The sequence below is a fragment of the Mastigoproctus giganteus genome, chromosome 10 (assembly GCF_048544385.1).
Source record: "Mastigoproctus giganteus isolate SK-2022 chromosome 10, ASM4854438v1, whole genome shotgun sequence".
Classification (NCBI taxonomy): domain Eukaryota; kingdom Metazoa; phylum Arthropoda; class Arachnida; order Uropygi; family Thelyphonidae; genus Mastigoproctus; species Mastigoproctus giganteus.
In genome coordinates, this window is record NC_143584.1 from 107,879,088 (window position 1) to 107,899,002 (window position 19,915).

The 19,915-nt window shown below is 37.8% G+C and overlaps 1 protein-coding gene across 1 annotated transcript in view; it reads left to right on the forward strand.

Annotated features, from left to right (window-relative positions):
* Window positions 1-19,915, forward strand: part of LOC150079210 (type-1 angiotensin II receptor-associated protein-like) — a 155,481-nt gene that overhangs the window by 107,583 nt on the left and 27,983 nt on the right. The window contains exon 5 of the mRNA XM_090382728.1: window positions 14,252-14,291. Coding sequence (XP_090238854.1) covers window positions 14,252-14,291 — 40 coding nt within the window. The remainder of the gene's footprint in view (window positions 1-14,251; window positions 14,292-19,915) is intronic.

Genomic DNA, 19,915 nt, shown 5'->3' on the forward strand with positions numbered 1-19,915 from the left:
ATTTACTGGCCCACTCTATTTCCCTGTACAGTTTCTTATTATACTCATCAGAGTCATTAGGCCTATAGCACATTCCTACTCTCAATTTTGATCTCCCAATGCTTATGTCACACCAAACTGACTCAACACTGCACTGTCCAGCGATGTCGACTGGCTTCACTTCCTTTGTTCTTATGTGTTTCTTAACTAATAGCATAACCCCTCCCCCCTTCCTATCCTGTCTATCCTTTCTGTAGACGTTGTACTCCCCAAATTCCAGTTCTGCATTCCTTATATCTGTGTGACACCACGTCTCTGATATCCCAACAATATCTGCCTTTGATGTTTTGAGCAATACCTCAAATTCATCAAATTTATTTACTAAACTCCTAGCATTGGTGTACACGCAAGTATACCTGCACCTGTTTCTATTCTTAGCTACCCTAACACAACCCATGTGTTTACTTGTACCCAATGGCTCCCAGCAGTCTCTGAAATATCATGCATCTTGTTTTTCAGGCTTCTGCTCATTCTAATAGAAGCAGTGCAAGAATCACTTTCACCTCTGCCAGCGGCTACTGTCAATCTATTGGTCTTTGTCTCTCCCCAAGCTAGCAGTTTTCCGACCCACCTAACACTGCCTCGATAGCATCAGCAAATATTCTTGCACCCTTTCTATTTAAGTGTATCCCATCCCTGTAGAAGCAATCTCTCCTGTTAACAAATACAGTCCAGGCTGAAAAAAATTCTACCCCTTGAGCCTTGCACAATCTTTCCAGGGGCCGAATTGATCGACAAGGCTCTCATCATATACTCCCTCCTATCGTGTCTGGGCAGAATTGCAGACACTTTCAAATTCAACCCTAATTCTTGGCTTTTGTTTAACAGTGACCTGTACTTGTTAAGTAATTCTGCCGGTCTCCTAAATATGTAGGATGCGGAAAGGTCAGGGAATGACCACCGCATATTCCTGGAGCAATATGGCCTTAGTAGCTAATGCTTCTAAAAACCAAAACAACAACAACAGTGGGAGGTGTTTTACCAAGATCATTAATACATGTTGGAAGAAAAATGGGATGCTAGCAGATCAGCTTTATCCTTGGCTGAAGTGACAACAGAACCATCTGGTTTTGACAGAGGTGGGAGCAGGGATGGACAAAAGTTACGGCCAAAAGCTTTGGCAAGAGACCAGAATGCTCGGCTACCATTAGGGCAAGAAGCAAGTTTTCTACTCTTAGCTTATTCAAAATCTAGTTTGGACTGATTAATAACTGCTTTCCAATTGTTGCGAGCTTTGGTGTAGGCAGAAAATAAAACTGAAGAATTGGCAACAAGCCAATTACGATATGCAACATTCTTCTCCTGAAACAGCCTTAGCACATTTATTGGAAAACCAAGGTTTAGATAAAGGATGAGATTTTAAAGTGGAGTGTGGAATAAAGGATTCCATTCCTACAGGAATAATTTTACTGACATGATATGAGCAAGCGTTGACATCAGAAGATTTGAAACAGTAATCTGACCAAGGAAAAGAAGAAAAGAAATATCACAGGTTATCCCATTTTGCATTCTTGTAAGACCAAACAACACGAGGTTGGGAATAGCCACGAGATAAAGGCTCTATTGGAGAAGAGACAATCACCAAGTTGTGATCTGAGGTGTCTAAAGGACCACTCACTTCGACCATGTACTTAGAAGGGTTGTTTGCAAGAAAAAGATGAAGCGTGTTGGCTGTATGGTTAGGACTGTCCGGTATTCTTGTAGGTAAATGAACAATCTGTGCAAGGTCATTAGTAATTGCAAAAGCATCAGCATTTCGACCAGCTGGGTCAGTGTGACTAGAAAATGGAAGCCAGCTGGAGTTGTGAACATAAAAATCAGGAAGGAAAATTGCCTCACTATTAGGAAAGTTGGACTGGAGAAAGTAAAGTTGCAAAGAGAGGAAGTCGAAGAGCTCCAAGTGATTAGTGGAGTTGGGAGAACGGTCGAGACAATGGATGAATTTGACAGAATGCGTTAGAGAGATTTTAAGCTAGAGAAGATCGAAAAGAGGAGATTATAAATTACGAAGTCTCTGACAGGGAGTATCGGAATGGACATATGCACAAGTACCACCTTTGAGGCGAAATGACTCATACAGCGAATAATTTGGGCAACTGAGATGAGCAGTAGTTGAATCAACCGATAACTGAGTTTCTGTCAGAAAAAGTACATGGGGTTTTGCAGACTGCAAGTGGAAATGGACATTGTTGAGATTAGAATTGAGACCATGTATATTTGTGAAATGAAGTAGGAAGTGTTTGGGAGGTTTAGATCTTTTTTTGCAGATAAGCTTACTCTGTTAATTTAACAATTCATAGTGTATTCAATAGTAAGAAAAAGTGGAGGGGGGCATGCTGTATGAAGTAATAAAATTTTTGGATATGGCATACACATGGTAAGAATATACCGAGATCCTTGACATAACGTGCCTCGACAGTGCCCCCTGCATACACACTACTCGACTCCCTCCAGTCACTATCTGGCAAAGTAGAGGTAGCAAGATTATATGCTAGCTGATCGGGAAGCCTCCTAAAGAGTTACCAATAGGTTCAGTCCAGTGTACTCACTAGTGGCCGGCCCCAGAACACCATTTTATAGCCGTACCCTCGAAATGTCAGGAAGATTGGATCTCACCATGATGTCCATTATAACCTGAAAAGTCATCAGTCATACTGCATGATGGAGGAGATGGGGAAGGGTTGACCGGAACTTAGCTCTAGAGACTAAACATGGGTTCCACCACTTCAAGCCTCCAATAAGCAAAGTGGTAGGATTGCACCGGTTGATGAGAGTCATTACAAGTGCATTAAATGAATCAAGGAACAAGCCAAAGGAAAAGATGCAAAACTGCAGTCTGAAATCAGAGAAAGTAATTTCTGTTAAATTTATTATAAGTATAGTTTGCTAGGTATGAAATATTAATACATAGATAGTGTTAATAATAGTGTTTTACTTGTTTATTATTGAAATGATTATTCGAAATATTTTTTTTCACATAAACCAAAGCCTTTGGTTTATGTGAATTTGGTTTAATTATTTATTTATTTTTTGATTATTGGAAATAGAGGATGAGTATACTATATGCAGGACCTGTTAATAAAAATATTCATTGTGTTGCATTGTTCTTCACAAAATTTCGTATTGACTGCATATTGAGATTTAAAAAGCTGGTGGTGCTGCAGTTCCGTAGTGCCTACCAACAGGCCACACATGATTATAAATAAAGTAAGTGTATAGCCATGCAAAGTAGTACAATTGATATGAACACTGCAATTATATTGATAGATGGTGCTCTTAGTCAACTAAATGAATTTAGAACAGGATTTAAATTGCATGTGGATAAAGCTATAGACATTGCAACAGAGTTGGAAGTACCATCAGTGTTACCAGAAGTGCGAAAAAAAGCAGGAGTTTACCTATGGAACTTCATCAGATGACTTCTCTGTTGATCAATCAAAAGGTTCGAAATAGGGTTTTTTAATATAATGATCAATGTAGCTATCGTTAGCTTACAAGAAATATTTGATCAGATGAATGAAATACACTTGGCTTTTCATCTTATTCTAAAATCAGAAAACTTCATGAATTTATTACAAAGTGCAATAGAAATAAAATGGCAACACCTTGAAGGAATTCTCACTGGCGAAGACGGGAACAGTGACTTGATGCCAAAGAGTTATGTCAAGAAATCCGATCTTTGCAGCATGTTAAAAAAAAAAAAAAAAAAAAAGGAAAATGGTTGCTTAGAATTGACACTTATTAAGGAAAAAAACTTAGTTGAATTATCCCATCATTCCAACTCTTTAGATATTATTAACATAGTAATAGTAATCGCCATATAATGCAAGTAAGCCACAGGCTTTTGCTGCAATGACAAAAAAAAAACAAACAAAAAAACCAACCAACCAAGTAGATAAGAAAACACAAATTATATGTTCCCCTTCCTCACACAGGTAAGTATTCAAAATCAAGTGAAATGCAGCAAAAACTAAGGCCTCTGTTTTTACCATGTAGCATGTGGTAAAAAGATACCAGGTTTTTAGTTTATTGTTAATGTTTGGAAGCCAGGTTAATCGTAATGCTAATGTATATATCATGGCTGACCCGACAGAGGTGGAGAAATGACAGATAATAAGAAATATAGGTAGTAAAAAATTACTAAAAATCATTGAAAGTTGAAATCATGAGATGGAGCAGACGGTCAGGAATCATACTTACTGTTTCTGCAAGCCGGAGAAGTGGGGAGGGTTGTCCGGTGTACTGCGGGGAGAGAAAGAATGCTACGTGCTTGTTTCAATGACTATATGGTATGTAAATGCGACCTCAGGCATTGGAAGGCAGTAAGACGTACGGGGGTTAACGGTGGGATTAAACACAATGAGGCCATGCATCCAAGGATAGGGGAGAAGGCATTATGTACAAAATAGCATCTTGATATTGCTTTCAAAACCTAATCGTGCACAAGAAGTAAAAGGTAGGGATTCAGAACAGTAAAAAGGAGTGTGAGGATGAGAGGAAATAGTAGTCTGGGGGTTACTAGCCCGTTCCTGTAGTAGGACCCTGTACGTAATTTTTGGGACAGTGTCTCATGTGTTTAAGTCAATAATGTTAATAATGGTGGAGGTAGACCATTATATTACCATTTAGGTTTTATTACCATTCATGATGAAAATATAATTACATATAATGACAATAAAAATAGTGAAAAAATGCACCTATGATAACCAATCGGTGGGCATAGGTTTTCCAGACTGTGAGACACCAAAAAGGTTAAGGGGTATTGCCTATACATTATTTACCCAGCCTGGATGTAGAGGATGTCATTATGGTAATATATTTGTCATATCTGAGGGTTGGTTAATTATATTCTTATATTTTAAGATTTGGAATGCTTTGTTGAAATGGTAGTGAAGGTCCAATAGCTTGTTATGTAGAACCCTATTTAACAAGCTATTGGACAGTCGTATTATATTATGCTTTATCGGCCAGTTACTGTTACATATGTTGACTATTCTGATGCATTGTGAAAGAATAGCATTTGCATGAACTTTCTTTGAGATATTAGAGTGCCAGTGCATATAGTTGACAACATTGAAATTGAAGGAGTCTCTTTTATTATAGATGTTGATGGATTTTTGTGAGCCATTAATATCATTATTCAGATCTAGGTAATTTGCTATATAGTTGTTGTCATTGGTTTTTTCCAGAGCCAGTTCTGGAGGGTAAATGTTAGCAAACCGTTGTATGAAGTTGGTACAGTTAGTAGTAGTAGTAGCAGTGGCATGTGATGCAAGAAAGCAAGTGTATGAGCTTATGCAGCAGCCAAAAAAAAACAAAAAAAAATCAAACCATTCCCTCCAAATGCCTGCCCAGTTCCTCCTTAAATTTATTTAACCTATCAACTTCCACAATTACAGATGGAAGTTTGTTCCAGCAATTAACCACCCACTGGCTAAAGGCAAATTTCCGCATATCTATTCTACCTCTGTTTTTTCTTAATTTGAATTTATGCCCCCTTAGGTTCGTAATCTGAACAAGTGGAAGGATCCCATCAGAATTCAGCGAGCTCAACCCATTCAAGGCCTTATACACCTCAATCAGATCACTGTGCAGGTGCCTAGTCTCCAGCCACTGCAATTTGCAGAACTTAAGCCTCTCTTGGTAAGAGGATCCCTTCATTCCCCTCACCAATCTTGTTGCCCTTCTCTATACACGCTCAAGCAAATCTACATCCTTTCTAAAATGAGGCTTCCAGACCTGTACGCAGTACTCAAGGTGTGGCCTGACCATTGCCTTATACAGAGGGACAATCACCTCCCTTTCCCTGCTAGCAAAATTCCTATATATCATTGACAAAACCCCATGACTTGTCCTGGCAGCCTGTCTGCATTGCTCAGAAAACTTTATATCTGACTGCACAATTACTCCCAGGTCTTTTTCATTTTCTACCACCTTAAGTGTAGCACCGCACAGTTGGTACATTTATTTGGGGTTACTTCTACCCATATGCAGTACTTTGCATTTGTCAAGGTTAAACTTCAGTTTCCACTTCTCAGCCCACCTCCCCAAAATTTTCTAGATCCCGTTGCAGTAGCACACTGCTATTACTGTCATTAACAACCCTGCCAACCTTTGTATCATCTGCAAACTTCGACACTAAGCCTGATATACCTTCATCAATATCATTGATAAATATACAAAACAACAGTGTACCCAACACCGAACCCTGTGCGACTCCACTAATAACATTAGTCCACAAAGAGCAGCACCCATACCCCTGTGTTCTCCCACTCAACCATCCTTTCCTGAAATCCAAATATATGATATCAAAATTATTTTTTGCATCCAGTTCCTTTGTAACCACATCATAATATCCTATCAAATTTTTCAGACAAGACTTTCCCTTAACAAACCCATGCTGTGTCTGAATTATTGGTGCAGTCTTGTCTAGATGATCCTGCAAAGCATCTTTAACCAGTGACTCCATTATTTTACCCGGAACAGAAGTTAAACTAACTAGTCTGTAATTACTCGTGTCACCCTTCAATCCCCCATTGTGAATTGGGGATACATTTGCACATCTCCAATCCTTGGGGACCTCCTCTGAGTCCAAGGATGCTCTCATAATTATGGCTAAGGGTTTGCTTAGTTGCTTTGCTGCCTCCTTTAATATAACTGGATAGATCCCATCCACCCCAGGTGCCTTTCTTATGTTTAACTTCAACAATTTCTCCTCCCCTTTGCTCTCAGTTATTACAAAATCATTAAAGATCCTGCTACAATTTGATAACTTTCTGCCATTTTCAAACCTTAATAACTCTTCATGTGTGAATGTAGATGCAAAATACTCATTCAGTTTGTTTGCTATCTGAGCAGGATCATCAACAGTCGAACCATCGATAAGAAGTGGACCAATCAGATTCATCCCCTTCCCTTTAGAGTTTATATAAGTAAAGAAATCCTTGCTGTATTTCTTAGCATCCTTTGTCAAAGATTTCTCATAATTTTCCTTTGCCTGCCTAACCTCCTTTGTGACCTGATTACAGACTAGCTTATATCTGGCATAGGACTCTGAGTCGCTTGATAATTTATATGCCCCATGCATTTTTCTTCTCAGTCATGAGTCTCATTAGTTCATTTGATAACCATTTAGGCCTAAACCTTGAACAATATTTCTTAATAGGTATGAAACTTTTAGTAGTTTCCCACTTAGAATTTACTGTTGGTAACATTGTCAGTTGATCCCACTGTACAGAAATTTAAAAACTGTCTGAGACCACTGTACTCACCTTTACGGTGAGTACAGTGGTCCTTTACCCCTTTCCTTAACCCCTGATGGTAATTATATCTTTAAGTAAATCCCACATCAGTACACTGTGATCACTGCCAACTAGTGGTTCCTTTATCTGCAGATTCTTAATACATACACGAATGATCACTGCTAATAACCAGATCAAGAGTATTACCCTCTCTGGTTGCCTCTTGAACGTGCTGCTGCAGAAAACAATCATCCAGTAAATCCACAAAATCTTACTAGTGTGTGAGTGACCAACCCACAAGTTCCAGTCAATATCTGGGATGTTAAAATCCCCCATTATAAGACATTCTGATTTACTAGCCCACTCTATTTCTCTGTACAATTGTTCATTGTACTCATTCGAGTCATTAGGCCTATAACACACTCCTACTCTTATTTTTGCTTTCGCAGTGCTTATGTCACACCAAGCTAACTCAGTAGTGCACTGTTCATCTATATCAACTGGGGGCACATCTTTTGATTTTATGTTTTTCTTAATTAACAGCATGACACCTCCTCCCTGCCTATCCTTTCTGTACACATTGTACTCCCCAAATTCCAATTCTGCATTCTTAATATCAGTGTGACACCAAGTCTCTGATATCCCAACAATATCTGTCTTTGATGTCTTGACCAACACTTCAAATTCATCAAATTTATTTACTATACTTCTAACATTGGTATACATGCAAGAATACATGCACCTATTCCTAGTTACCCTGACACATCGCATATATCCACCTGTTTCACGATGACTGCCATCAGTCCCTGAAACCCCCAGCACACCTCGCTCCAGGTCGCTACTTATTCTAATAGAAGTTGTGCAAAAATCACCTTCACCTCTGCCTGTGGCTACTTTTAACCTTTTAGTCTGTGAATCCCCCCCCCCCAAACTAGCAGTTTTCCGATCCACCTGACACTGCCTCGATAGCATCAGCAAATATTCTTGCACCCTTTCTATTTAAGTGTATCTCATCCCTGTAAAAGCAGTCTCTCCTGTTAACAAGCACGGACCATGCTGAAAAAATTTCTATCCCTTGAGCCTTGCACATTCCCTCCATGGCCGAATTGATTGACAAGGCTCTCATCATGTACTCCCTCCTATCGTGTCTTGGCAGAATTGCAGACACTTTCAAATTTAACCCTAACTCACAACTTTTTTGCAACATTGACCTGTACTTGTTAAGTAAATCTACAGATCTCTTACTCTTAATATCATTGGTGCCAACGTGTACAACAATATCAGCTTTTGTGTCCTTAAAAGATGATATATGCTTTACGTCATCAACTTTTGCCCCTGGCAGACATCCCTTGGTCCTGTTCCATCTATCGTTTATTCCCAGTAAGTCGTCAATGTATCTGAACATTGATAGTTCACTCCTCAAATAGGCCTCTGAGGTTGGGTATATTCATATTACACGTTCTTAGCGTTTTTTCACCAACCTTTCATGAAATAAAATAAAATAAAATAAAATAAAACACAACAAATTCCCGATAACTATATTTACAATAACCTGTATTTACAAAATTAATATATACGTATTACAATATTAAAAGTATTAAAACACAAGATTAAAATGCATTAAAATATATTAAGTTAAAAGCGATAAAATTCCGTAGCTTTCAAAGGCTCCAGCCTTCTTCTTCAGCAGTATTCTCTATTATTCAGTACACCTTTAAATATCAGCAGGGTAATGGTAGACATCACATGTTTTCATTCTCACGTGTTCCGCTCTCTTGCATTGTGGAACCGGAAGTGGCTCGAACGGAAGTCGTACGGAACCGTTCATCCTTTTTTAGGATAATAGTCTCTAAAAGGGGGTGAATCCGTACACCCCTATCCCTATTAATGTTAGTTGTAGAACCGATCCGCAAACTCTCGAGCCACTTACGGTCCCAAAACCTATGCGCCCGATCGGTGATAGTGGCATCGTCTGGGGAGATCTGGTGTTGCTTCTCCCAAAAATGCTCGGCCACGGCGGACTTGCCATACTCCGCATTCCTTATTGCTTTTTTTTTTTTTGTGTTCCCCCAGACGATCTTTGAGACGACGTTTTGTCTCGCCTACATAACATTCCCCACAATCCGGGCATCTAATATTATATACGACCCCACTAACATCCTCTTTTTGAATGGGGTCCTTAACTTGAGACACAACTGTGCGCAGTCTTTGTCCCGGAAGCTGCACACAGCGTGTCTGATATTTTCTTAATACTCTAGTTATATAATCCGTCAAGCCCGGATAATAGGGAATGTATGCAGTAGATACTGGTATAAAAGATTCATCTCTCCTCTGATTTTCATTAATAAATTTATCTATAATCCTCTGGGGGTAACCACATTTAGCCAGATTCGCCGTGACACGTTCATACTCTGCTTTCCTATCATCGGGGTTACTGCAATGTGATTTCGCTCTATTAATTAACGTTCTTATCACACTGTTCCTATGATGGCTGGTCAAGGCTGAATCATAATGCGTATATTGTCCTTTACACATCGTTTTTCTAAAGACTTTTGTCTTTAACTGCTGGTCTTCCCTACAGACCAACACATCCAGGAACGGGAGAACTCCTCCATCTTCAACTTCCGATGTAAATTGTATGAATTGGGAGAAGCCATTTAAGATATTCAACACCTGATCTTCACTCCCCTTCCGAATAAATGTAAACGTATCATCCACATACCTTTTCCAAGGGCGCATAGGGAGAACGCTAGCATTAAATATTCTGGTCTCGAGCTCCTCCATAGCTAAATTTGCTATAATTGCGCTAATGGGGGAGCCCATAGCTGTACCATTAACCTGCTTATATATAATGTTATCAAAAACCATAGTGTTACTTGAGAGGCACAATTCTATACCCTTCCTGATATCTTCTGGATTAAGTTGTGTCCTAGTATTTAGGGTAGTATCCCTCTGTAAGACTATGTTTGCACACCACACTCCATGGTCAATAGGAATACAAGTAAATAGCGATTTTACATCAAATGATATCATAATCTCATCCTCTTCTATACTCTTCTATACAATAATGATAATATTACTAAGGATTTTGTAATTAATATGAGTAATAAAGCAATTGGAGGTCCTAAATCTAGGACCAAAATTTGCCATAGTACCGCCCAGAATACCCGTTGCAGAAATTGCAATGGGTGTGGAAAGGGCTATAAATAAACTTCCCGTAGATATAGCTAATGAAGCCCGAGTGAAAATAGCAGCCATCCTTAGTCAAGCTAAGAGTGCTCCTTCCAATCTTAATGTGAAGCAAAAACTAGCATTAAGAAGCCTTAAACAAGATGATAGTATTATAATTTTACCCGCTGATAAAGGCAAAGCAATGGTAGTTCTTAATAAAGAAGTGTATAAGAATAAAGCGTTGAGTTTATTAGAAGATCAGACAACATATAAGGTTATCCAGAAGAGTCCACTTCTTAGTTTGGAGCTACAAGTGAACGGAATGTTGCAGAGTTGGCTTAAATCTAATAAGATTTCTAAAGAACAATATTGGACACTACATGCTACAGGTAGCCAAATGCCAAGGTTTTATGGCTTACCTAAAATTCACAAAGTAGATGTGCCACTCAGACCTATAGTCTCATTTATAGGTAGTCCGACGTATGCACTTTCGGGTTTTCTAGCCAAACTATTGTCTCCACTAGTAGGACTCTCTGATTATAGTATCAAGGATAGTAAAGAATTTGTGCACTTTATTAGGAATCAGCGTATAGAAGAGGATGAGATTATGATATCATTTGATGTAAAATCGCTATTTACTTGTATTCCTATTGACCATGGAGTGTGGTGTGCAAACATAGTCTTACAGAGGGATACTACCCTAAATACTAGGACACAACTTAATCCAGAAGATATCAGGAAGGGTATAGAATTGTGCCTCTCAAGTAACACTATGGTTTTTGATAACATTATATATAAGCAGGTTAATGGTACAGCTATGGGCTCCCCCATTAGCGCAATTATAGCAAATTTAGCTATGGAGGAGCTCGAGACCAGAATATTTAATGCTAGTGTTCTCCCTATGCACCCTTGGAAAAGGTATGTGGATGATACGTTTACATTTATTCGGAAGGGGAGTGAAGATCAGGTGTTGAATATCTTAAATGGCTTCTCCCAATTCATACAATTTACATCGGAAGTTGAAGATGGAGGAGTTCTCCCGTTCCTGGATGTGTTGGTCTGTAGGGAAGACCAGCAGTTAAAGACAAAAGTCTTTAGAAAAACAATGTGTAAAGGACAATATACGCATTATGATTCAGCCTTGACCAGCCATCATAGGAACAGTGTGATAAGAACGTTAATTAATAGAGCGAAATCACATTGCAGTAACCCCGATGATAGGAAAGCAGAGTATGAACGTGTCACGGCGGATCTGGCTAAATGTGGTTACCCCCAGAGGATTATAGATAAATTTATTAATGAAAATCAGAGGAGAGATGAATCTTTTATACCAGTATCTACTGCATACATTCCCTATTATCCGGGCTTGACGGATTATATAACTAGAGTATTAAGAAAATATCAGACACGCTGTGTGCAGCTTCCGGGACAAAGACTGCGCACAGTTGTGTCTCAAGTTAAGGACCCCATTCAAAAAGAGGATGTTAGTGGGGTCGTATATAATATTAGATGCCCGGATTGTGGGGAATGTTATGTAGGCGAGACAAAACGTCATCTCAAAGATCGTCTGGGGGAACACAAAAAAAAAAAAAGCAATAAGGAATGCTGAGTATGGCAAGTCCGCCGTGGCCGAGCATTTTTGGGAGAAGCAACACCAGATCTCCCCAGACGATGCCACTATCACCGATCGGGCGCATAGGTTTTGGGACCGTAAGTGGCTCGAGAGTTTGCGGATCAGTTCTACAACTAACATTAATAGGGATAGGGGTGTACGGATTCACCCCCTTTTAGAGACTATTATCCTAAAAAAGGATGAACGGTTCCGTACGACTTCCGTTCGAGCCACTTCCGGTTCCACAATGCAAGAGAGCGGAACACGTGAGAATGAAAACATGTGATGTCTACCATTACCCTGCTGATATTTAAAGGTGTACTGAATAATAGAGAATACTGCTGAAGAAGAAGGCTGGAGCCTTTGAAAGCTACGGAATTTTATCGCTTTTAACTTAGTATATTTTAATGCATTTTAATCTTGTGTTTTAATACTTTTAATATTGTAATACGTATATATTAATTTTGTAAATACAGGTTATTGTAAATATAGTTATCGGGAATTTGTTGTGTTTTATTTTATTTTATTTTATTTTATTTCATGAAAGGTTGGTGAAAAAACGCTAAGAACGTGTAATATTGATAGTTCAGTTGGTCATGCAGTTTCAGCATAGTACAGATAAAGGTTAGCCAGAACACAGCTGGCTGGACTACCCATTGGTGTTTCTTTGGTCTGTAGGTAGATGGTTCTTCCATCTGTAATATAGTTTGCAATGCAGAGGTTGGTTAAGCTGTTCCAAAATGTTGGTTTGCAGTTTATCATGTGACTGTAGTTATTGTACAGTTTGTTGAGTACTATTTTTAAGTTTGGTAGGTCCATGCTGGTGAAGAGGCTGTAAAAATCATACGTTGATATACTGGTGATGTTATTAGATTCTAATGCATCTATTACAGGCTGGTTGTTATAAATAATTTTGCTATTTGGTAATGTGTTTAGGATGGGTTTCAGAAGTAGTTCTAAAATCTTGCTTGGTTGGTGTGCATAGCTGTGCTTACATGAGGTGATGCATCTAAATCCTATAGGATTTTTGTGGAATTTGGGTATAAAATAGATGAATGGTAGGTTATATTGTTAAAGTTAATTTCTTACTGAAGGCAATAAGCTTCTTGGTGATGATACTGTTGTTGTTGGTTATAGGTTTGTATGTGTTACTTGAGTTCAGTTCTGTATTTAACGTGTGATAATAAAAATGTTTGCAGATAAATGCAAAATTGTTAGAGGCTTTATCTGTGGTAGTTATTATAAAGTGCTTTTGCAGTTCAGCTAGGTGCTTTTGATAGTGGAGAAATTGTATTTTTTACCTGTGGCAAGTGTTGCACCATGTACAGCTAGGGTTTGATAATTATTGAGTAGGTCAGTGAGGACTGAGTTTATCCATATTTGGAAGGCTTCTATGGATGTATTATATTTGTACAATAACATAAAGCAAAAGTTGAGTAAATTGTGATAGATGTTTTTTGACCTTAATTTGGTTGATATGATGGTGCAACCTGAATTTGCAGCCATGTGCCATGATGTGTTTTAGTTCTTCATTTGGTATTATGTCTAGATTACCAGTGATGTGTCCAAAATGAGTATTGACATAGGGTTTAAGATGTGGTTGGTTTCATATGCAACTGTTGGAATGTGGTATAAATTTATCTAGATTGGTGGCTAAGGCTTTAAAATTACATGCTATCAGTCTGAAAGGCTTTGAGAAACTGAATATTGATATTATTTGTAAGTTGTGGCAGTTGGTAGGGAGGAGATCACAGTGCTTGTTGATGCACCTATTGATGTTAATTTTGTCCAGGTTAGAAACAGAGGGAGGCCTTACTTTTTGCTGCATTTTGCTTGATTTTGATGGCTGGCCCTCGTGAACGACGTTGAAATCATCTGAAGTACAGCATTAAGTGCTTATAATATTTTTAACTTTTTATGTTGCAGCTTCGAATTGCGTTATTTTATGACTGCCTTTCCATGTCATCTAACCCATTGGTTGATTACACTACTTGCTATTCTCTCTCCACACTAAAAGCATAATATCCTATCTTTTTATATATATATATATATATATATATATATATATATTTTTTTTTTTTTTATTTAATATATATTTTATATATATATATTTCTAGTAATAAATGATATGTATTTAACATACATGCTAAAGAAAAAAAGTTTGACTGTTCCCCTACCTCTATTGCAGGTGAAAGCAAACTATTATCTAGATTCCAGTTTAGTGCAGGGTATCCTTTGCCTTGATTAATTCTTTATTTTCATTCTACATCACTAAAGTATTTTAACGTCTTAAAAAATTGAAAAATTTTAAAGTTTATTCCAATGATTATTTGAAATTTATAATAAAATCAGTTGTTATAGGCAATCTGACTATCGGGTGATACTGATTAATTAGTACTGCAGCACCACAATAATTGATTTACTCTAGAAACCAATTTACAGATTAAGCATTACTAATTTTTTGTATTTTTAAGCTATTCATGTGATCAAGGAGCTGTCAGAAGCTCCATAGCACATTGCTTGTGCTGTAAATTGTGTTGCAGAATAAACAATTTAATTAGGGTTTTGGCAATGTTGTTAATTAATTGTTTGTTCATGAAACTAATCCAAAACAGAAATGTTTTAAAGTCATTAGTAAGGCCATCTCTGACCATGGCTCAACATATACCCACTTGTCTGCTCATTCATCGAGGCATTTGATTTTTATTAATATCCCTCCCCCCCCTCTCTCTCTCTCGATGCTTTTTTTTTTTTTTCTATACCAAAACATTTTCCCAGTTGAGTTAAAATATTGTTAAAAAAACGTTTTTTTACTAAATTTACTATTTTTATTACTAAATAGAAGTATTTAGAAAAAGATAACTGCACTGTTCAGAAGCATAGGCTATCTGTTTAATAAGCTAGACCTTGCAGTATAGAAGTGATCACCACCTGTTTGGACCCTAGAAATTGGCACTAAAACTTATTTCTACACTGTTCTTGAGTTGTACTTGCAGTAGTCAATAGAAGCAATTATCACCTGTTGGGACACTAGAAAGTGGCACCAGGAACTCATTTTTGACACCATTCTTCATGCTGTCCCAATTAAGTGATATGGAAGTGGTTCAGTAACAACCAATAATATATATTTTTTTTTATCCTATGGCATTGATGAATTGTTGAGAAAGGGGGAAACAAAGTTAGAAATATAGGTTTAAGAGTTATATGTAATGCAAAGCAATAAATTATGTTATTGCAAAACAATAACTTGTTCTTGTTTAATTTCCCTGCCCCATTTATATGTATATATATATATATAAATAAAACGCTAGTCACTGATATATATATATATAAATACAGTCCGTTCTGGTTATTTGGGACACATCAGGACTAGTGCATTTTGGCCCAATTACGCGGCTGCCCCAATTATCCGAAATTTCACGTAAATAGTTAAAAATACATTACAATCACCATAGTAAAGTACCATTCACTATACGATGTGTAGTAAGCGCCAGTCATTGTGATCACATTTGTGAATTTTAATTCTATTAAACAGTCATTCTAATTAGAGAAAATAGGAGGAATATTATCCACAGGCTATAAAAGCAAAGATATATTAAGCACAAATTTACCATTTACTACCTTACCAATTAAAAAATTAAATGATACGTGAAAATCGGAAGAATATATGTGATAATCGGAATAATTAATACGTACTGTAATATGTACATACTAACTAGTTGACATTTCTGTTCACTGACATTTGTGGGTGGGGGTTAAAATTTAAAACAGTAAAAAGATAAGCAATCAATAACAAAAAACATGGCACACACAAATTGCAAGTAATATAACACACGAAAGTGAGAATGGAGTAACGAGTTACAAAGCTTTAAAAATAGGAATGAAGAGAAGATTCTGAAAATAACTTTTTTTATGATTGAAGATTCCATGGAAGTGTAAACACATTTTACCATAATAACCGACAGAATTTCAGCTGTCAGTATTATCACAAATTCAGTAAGATCGAGTTTACTGTCCGTTTATGATAGATTTCACTAACAGAAAAACCCAATAAACAGGTGACTGCTAATTGTTTTTATTGTTTTATGGTTGTGACCTCCAGAATTTTGACCGAACCACGTGGTACCATCGGAGTCAATCGTAGGGTAATCTCCAGTGCTGTGGTCTCCTGTTACTGTTGTTTGGTTTTTAGGAGCATTAGCAACTAAGGCCATATTGCTCCGGGATATGCGGTGGTCATTCCCTGACCTTTCCGCATCCTCCGTATTTGGTGGTGACAGGCTCGAACCCCGGTCTAATCGAGAAGTGTGTGCTACGCACTGCTGCTCCTTCCCACCTGGCTCTGGAGGCGCCTGCTGCAGTCTCCTGCTCCGATTAAACGGCATGCTGTCAATGCTGTCCCAATTAAGCGAAGTAAACCCTGGCTATTTTCTCGACTGGTTTCTGTTTTTTTTAAGATTTGCCCCAAATAAACGGTGGCCCAAATAACCAGAATCGACTGTGTATATATATATATATATATATATATATATATATATATATATATATATATATGTGACCAGTGTTGATGTATTCAATAATAATGCTTAATTCATTTGACCAATGGACACAAAAAAATAATAATAATAGTGTGCGTGTGTGTGTATATGCCACATCCAAAAATTCCATTACTTTATACATGTCTCACCTCTACTTTTACTTTATCTACTGAGTGCATTATAAATAACCAAAATAAAAGAACAAACATCTGCAAAAAGATCTAAATCTAACAAAAAAATTTTCATATATTTCACAAATATATGTAGTCTCAGTTCAGATCTCAATGATGTTGCTTTACACTTACATTTTGCCAAGCTCCACTTACTTTTTCTGACAGAATCCCGATTATTGGTTGATTCAACCATTGCTCATCTGAGTTGTCCTAATTATTTACTGATGATTCTTTTCCGCTTCAAAGGTGGTGCATGTGCATACAAGGTGTGGCTATTAAATAATGAGACTGAACACAACCACTACATTGGGCGCCTCCGTAGCCAGGTGGGAAGGAGCAGCAGTGCGTAGCACACGCTTCTTGATTAGACCGGGGTTCGAGCCCGTCACCACCAAATACGGAGGATGCTGAAAGGTCAGGGAATGACCACCGCCCGGAGCAATATGGCCTTAGTTGCTAATGCTCCTAAAAACCAAAAATAACAATAACAACCACTACACACCAAGCACCAAAGGCACAGCAGTTGAACTTAACCCTTTTCCTAGTTGTATGTCAAGTCAAGTTCCAACATCCTTATTGGCTTTGCATTGTGTTTTTACAGTTTGCCAGAAAAATGACAGGAAAAAAGAATCGAACAATGAATCTATAACAAACCAGAAAAAACACCAAATGAAAGTTATGAGTTATTATATCAGGTTTATGGGGCAGATAATATGTTGAGAGCTCATGTGCTTGAATTGCATAAAAGATTTTTAGAAGAAAGAGAGAATGTGGAAGACTGGACGACTAGGCCCTCCAGCATCCATGAAAACTGCTTAAAATGTGGACCTAGTAAGGACATTGATTAGAAGTAATCATCATGTAAGCATTAGAATAGTTGTATCAGAACTCAATATGAACAAAGAAACAGACAAATTTTAACTGAAAATTTAGTCATGAGAAAAATGTGTGCTAAGATGACACTAAAAATTTTGAATTAAGGTCATTGAATGAAAAGACTCCAAGTTTATGAAAATTGAAGGTCCAGACTTTCTGAGTACCATAATTAATTGCATTGAAAGTTGGCTGTTCCAGTAAGACCCAGAAACTAAAACAGTCAGTGTAATGGAAGACAAAACAATTCCCTAGACCAAAAAACCAAGAATGTCAAATTCAAAAATGGAAACCATGCTTCTTGTTTTTTTTTCAATATTAAAGGAATTATTATGGTTGAATAGGTCCCACCAAATCAGACTATGAATCAACCATACTAAGAGAAGTTCTGACAAGGCTGCATAAAAAAATTCAGAGGAAGAGACCTGACTTGTGAAAGAATAGTTGGCTGCTTCATTAAGGCAGTGCATCAGCACACAACATATTCTAGTTTCTAGCCAAAAAAAAAAAAAAAAAAAAAAAAATCCGTTTCTGTGAACATGCACCCTACTCACCAGACCTCCCCCCCCCCGGTGACTTTTTTCCCCTCTTCCCTAAACTGAAAAGTGTACTTAAGGGGAAACCATTTTCGGTCCATTGAAGACGTTCTGAAAAACATGACCGAAGTGGTAAAAGGGCTTACAGAAGGTGACTTGCAGAAATGTTTCTGTACTTGGAAGAAACATATGGAACAGTGTGTGCAAGCCCAGGGCAATTGTTTTGGAGGGGGTAACTTGTAAGGTGCAAAATATTATATTTATTTTATTGCAACAGTCTTATTATTTAATAGCCACACCTCATATATCTGCTCTGATATTCCCTGCCAGAGTTTTAGTAATTTGGAATCTCCTCTTTATGATTTTTCTCTGGCTTAAATCTCTCTACACCATTCTGTCAAATTCATCTGTTGCCTCTATCATCCAGCCATCTCCACTAATAACTTGGAAATCTTTGACTTCCTTTCTTTGAAATTTGACTTACTCCAGTCTAACTTTCTTAACAGTCAGGTAATTTTCCTTGGTGATTTTAATGTTCCAAACTCCAGCTGGTCGAGATGCGGAAGCTTTTTCCATTACTAATGACAACACTCAGATTGTTCATTTATCTACTAGAAATTCCTAACTACACAGCCAACAACTCTTGATCTTTTTCTCATAAACAACCTTTCAAGTACATTAACAAGGTGAGTAGACGGTCTATTAGGCACCTCAGATCACTACTTGGTGATGGTCTCTTCTCCAGTGGAGCCTTTCTCTCATGATCATTCTCAAATCTTGTGTTGTTTGGCATTACAAGAATGCTTGTTTTTGTTTTGTTATTTGGTTTTTAGGAGCATTAGCAACTAAGGCCATATTGCTCTGGGGATATGCGGCGGTCGCCGACCGGGCTAGCCGGGTGGGTAAAGTGCCTGTCTGGCAACCCAAAGGTCGCGGGTTCAATTCCCACCTCGGACTTGGATCAAAGTACTGCAAAAACCTTAGGAGGTGCATTATGGCCACAGACGCCTATGCGCCTAACAACTACAAAAAAAAAAAAAAAATATGCGGCGGTCATTCCCCGACCTTTCCACATCCTCTGTATTTGGTGGTCATGGGCTTTAACCCCGGTCTAATCAAGAAGTGTGTGCTATGCACTGCTGCTCCTGGCTACGGAAGTGCCTTACAAGAATGCAAAATGGGAAGATTTGGGGGTAAAATATGACACTAAATCCTTTATTCCATAAAGGATTTCTTGCCATATTGTATTAGGGATTACCATAGTTCACCTTACATCTCATCTTTTATCCAAACCTTGGTTTTTCCAATAAATGGGCTAAGGCTATTCAAGTAAAAATATTGCATATTGCAATTGACATGCATCTAAATCCCCAGGTTCATTTTCTGCCTACACCAAAGCTGAAACAATTGTAAAGCAGTTATTAAACAGTCCAAACTAGCAAACTTGTTTATTGTCCAAATGGTAGTTGAGCATTCTGGTCTCTTGCCAAAGCTATTGGGCATAATTTTGCTCATCTCTACTCCCTACCGTGATTAAAACCCAATGGTTCTATTGTCACCAAGGTAAAGATAAAGCTGACCTACTTGCATTCTACTCTTCTTCTAACTCTTGTATTCATGATCTTGGGAAACACCTACTATTCCCAGTACACTCCATTCAATGCCTCTTGTGGTGTCTTTCGTCAAAAGGATGTCAGAAGAATTTTGAACAGTCTTTATGCCAAGGAAGTGA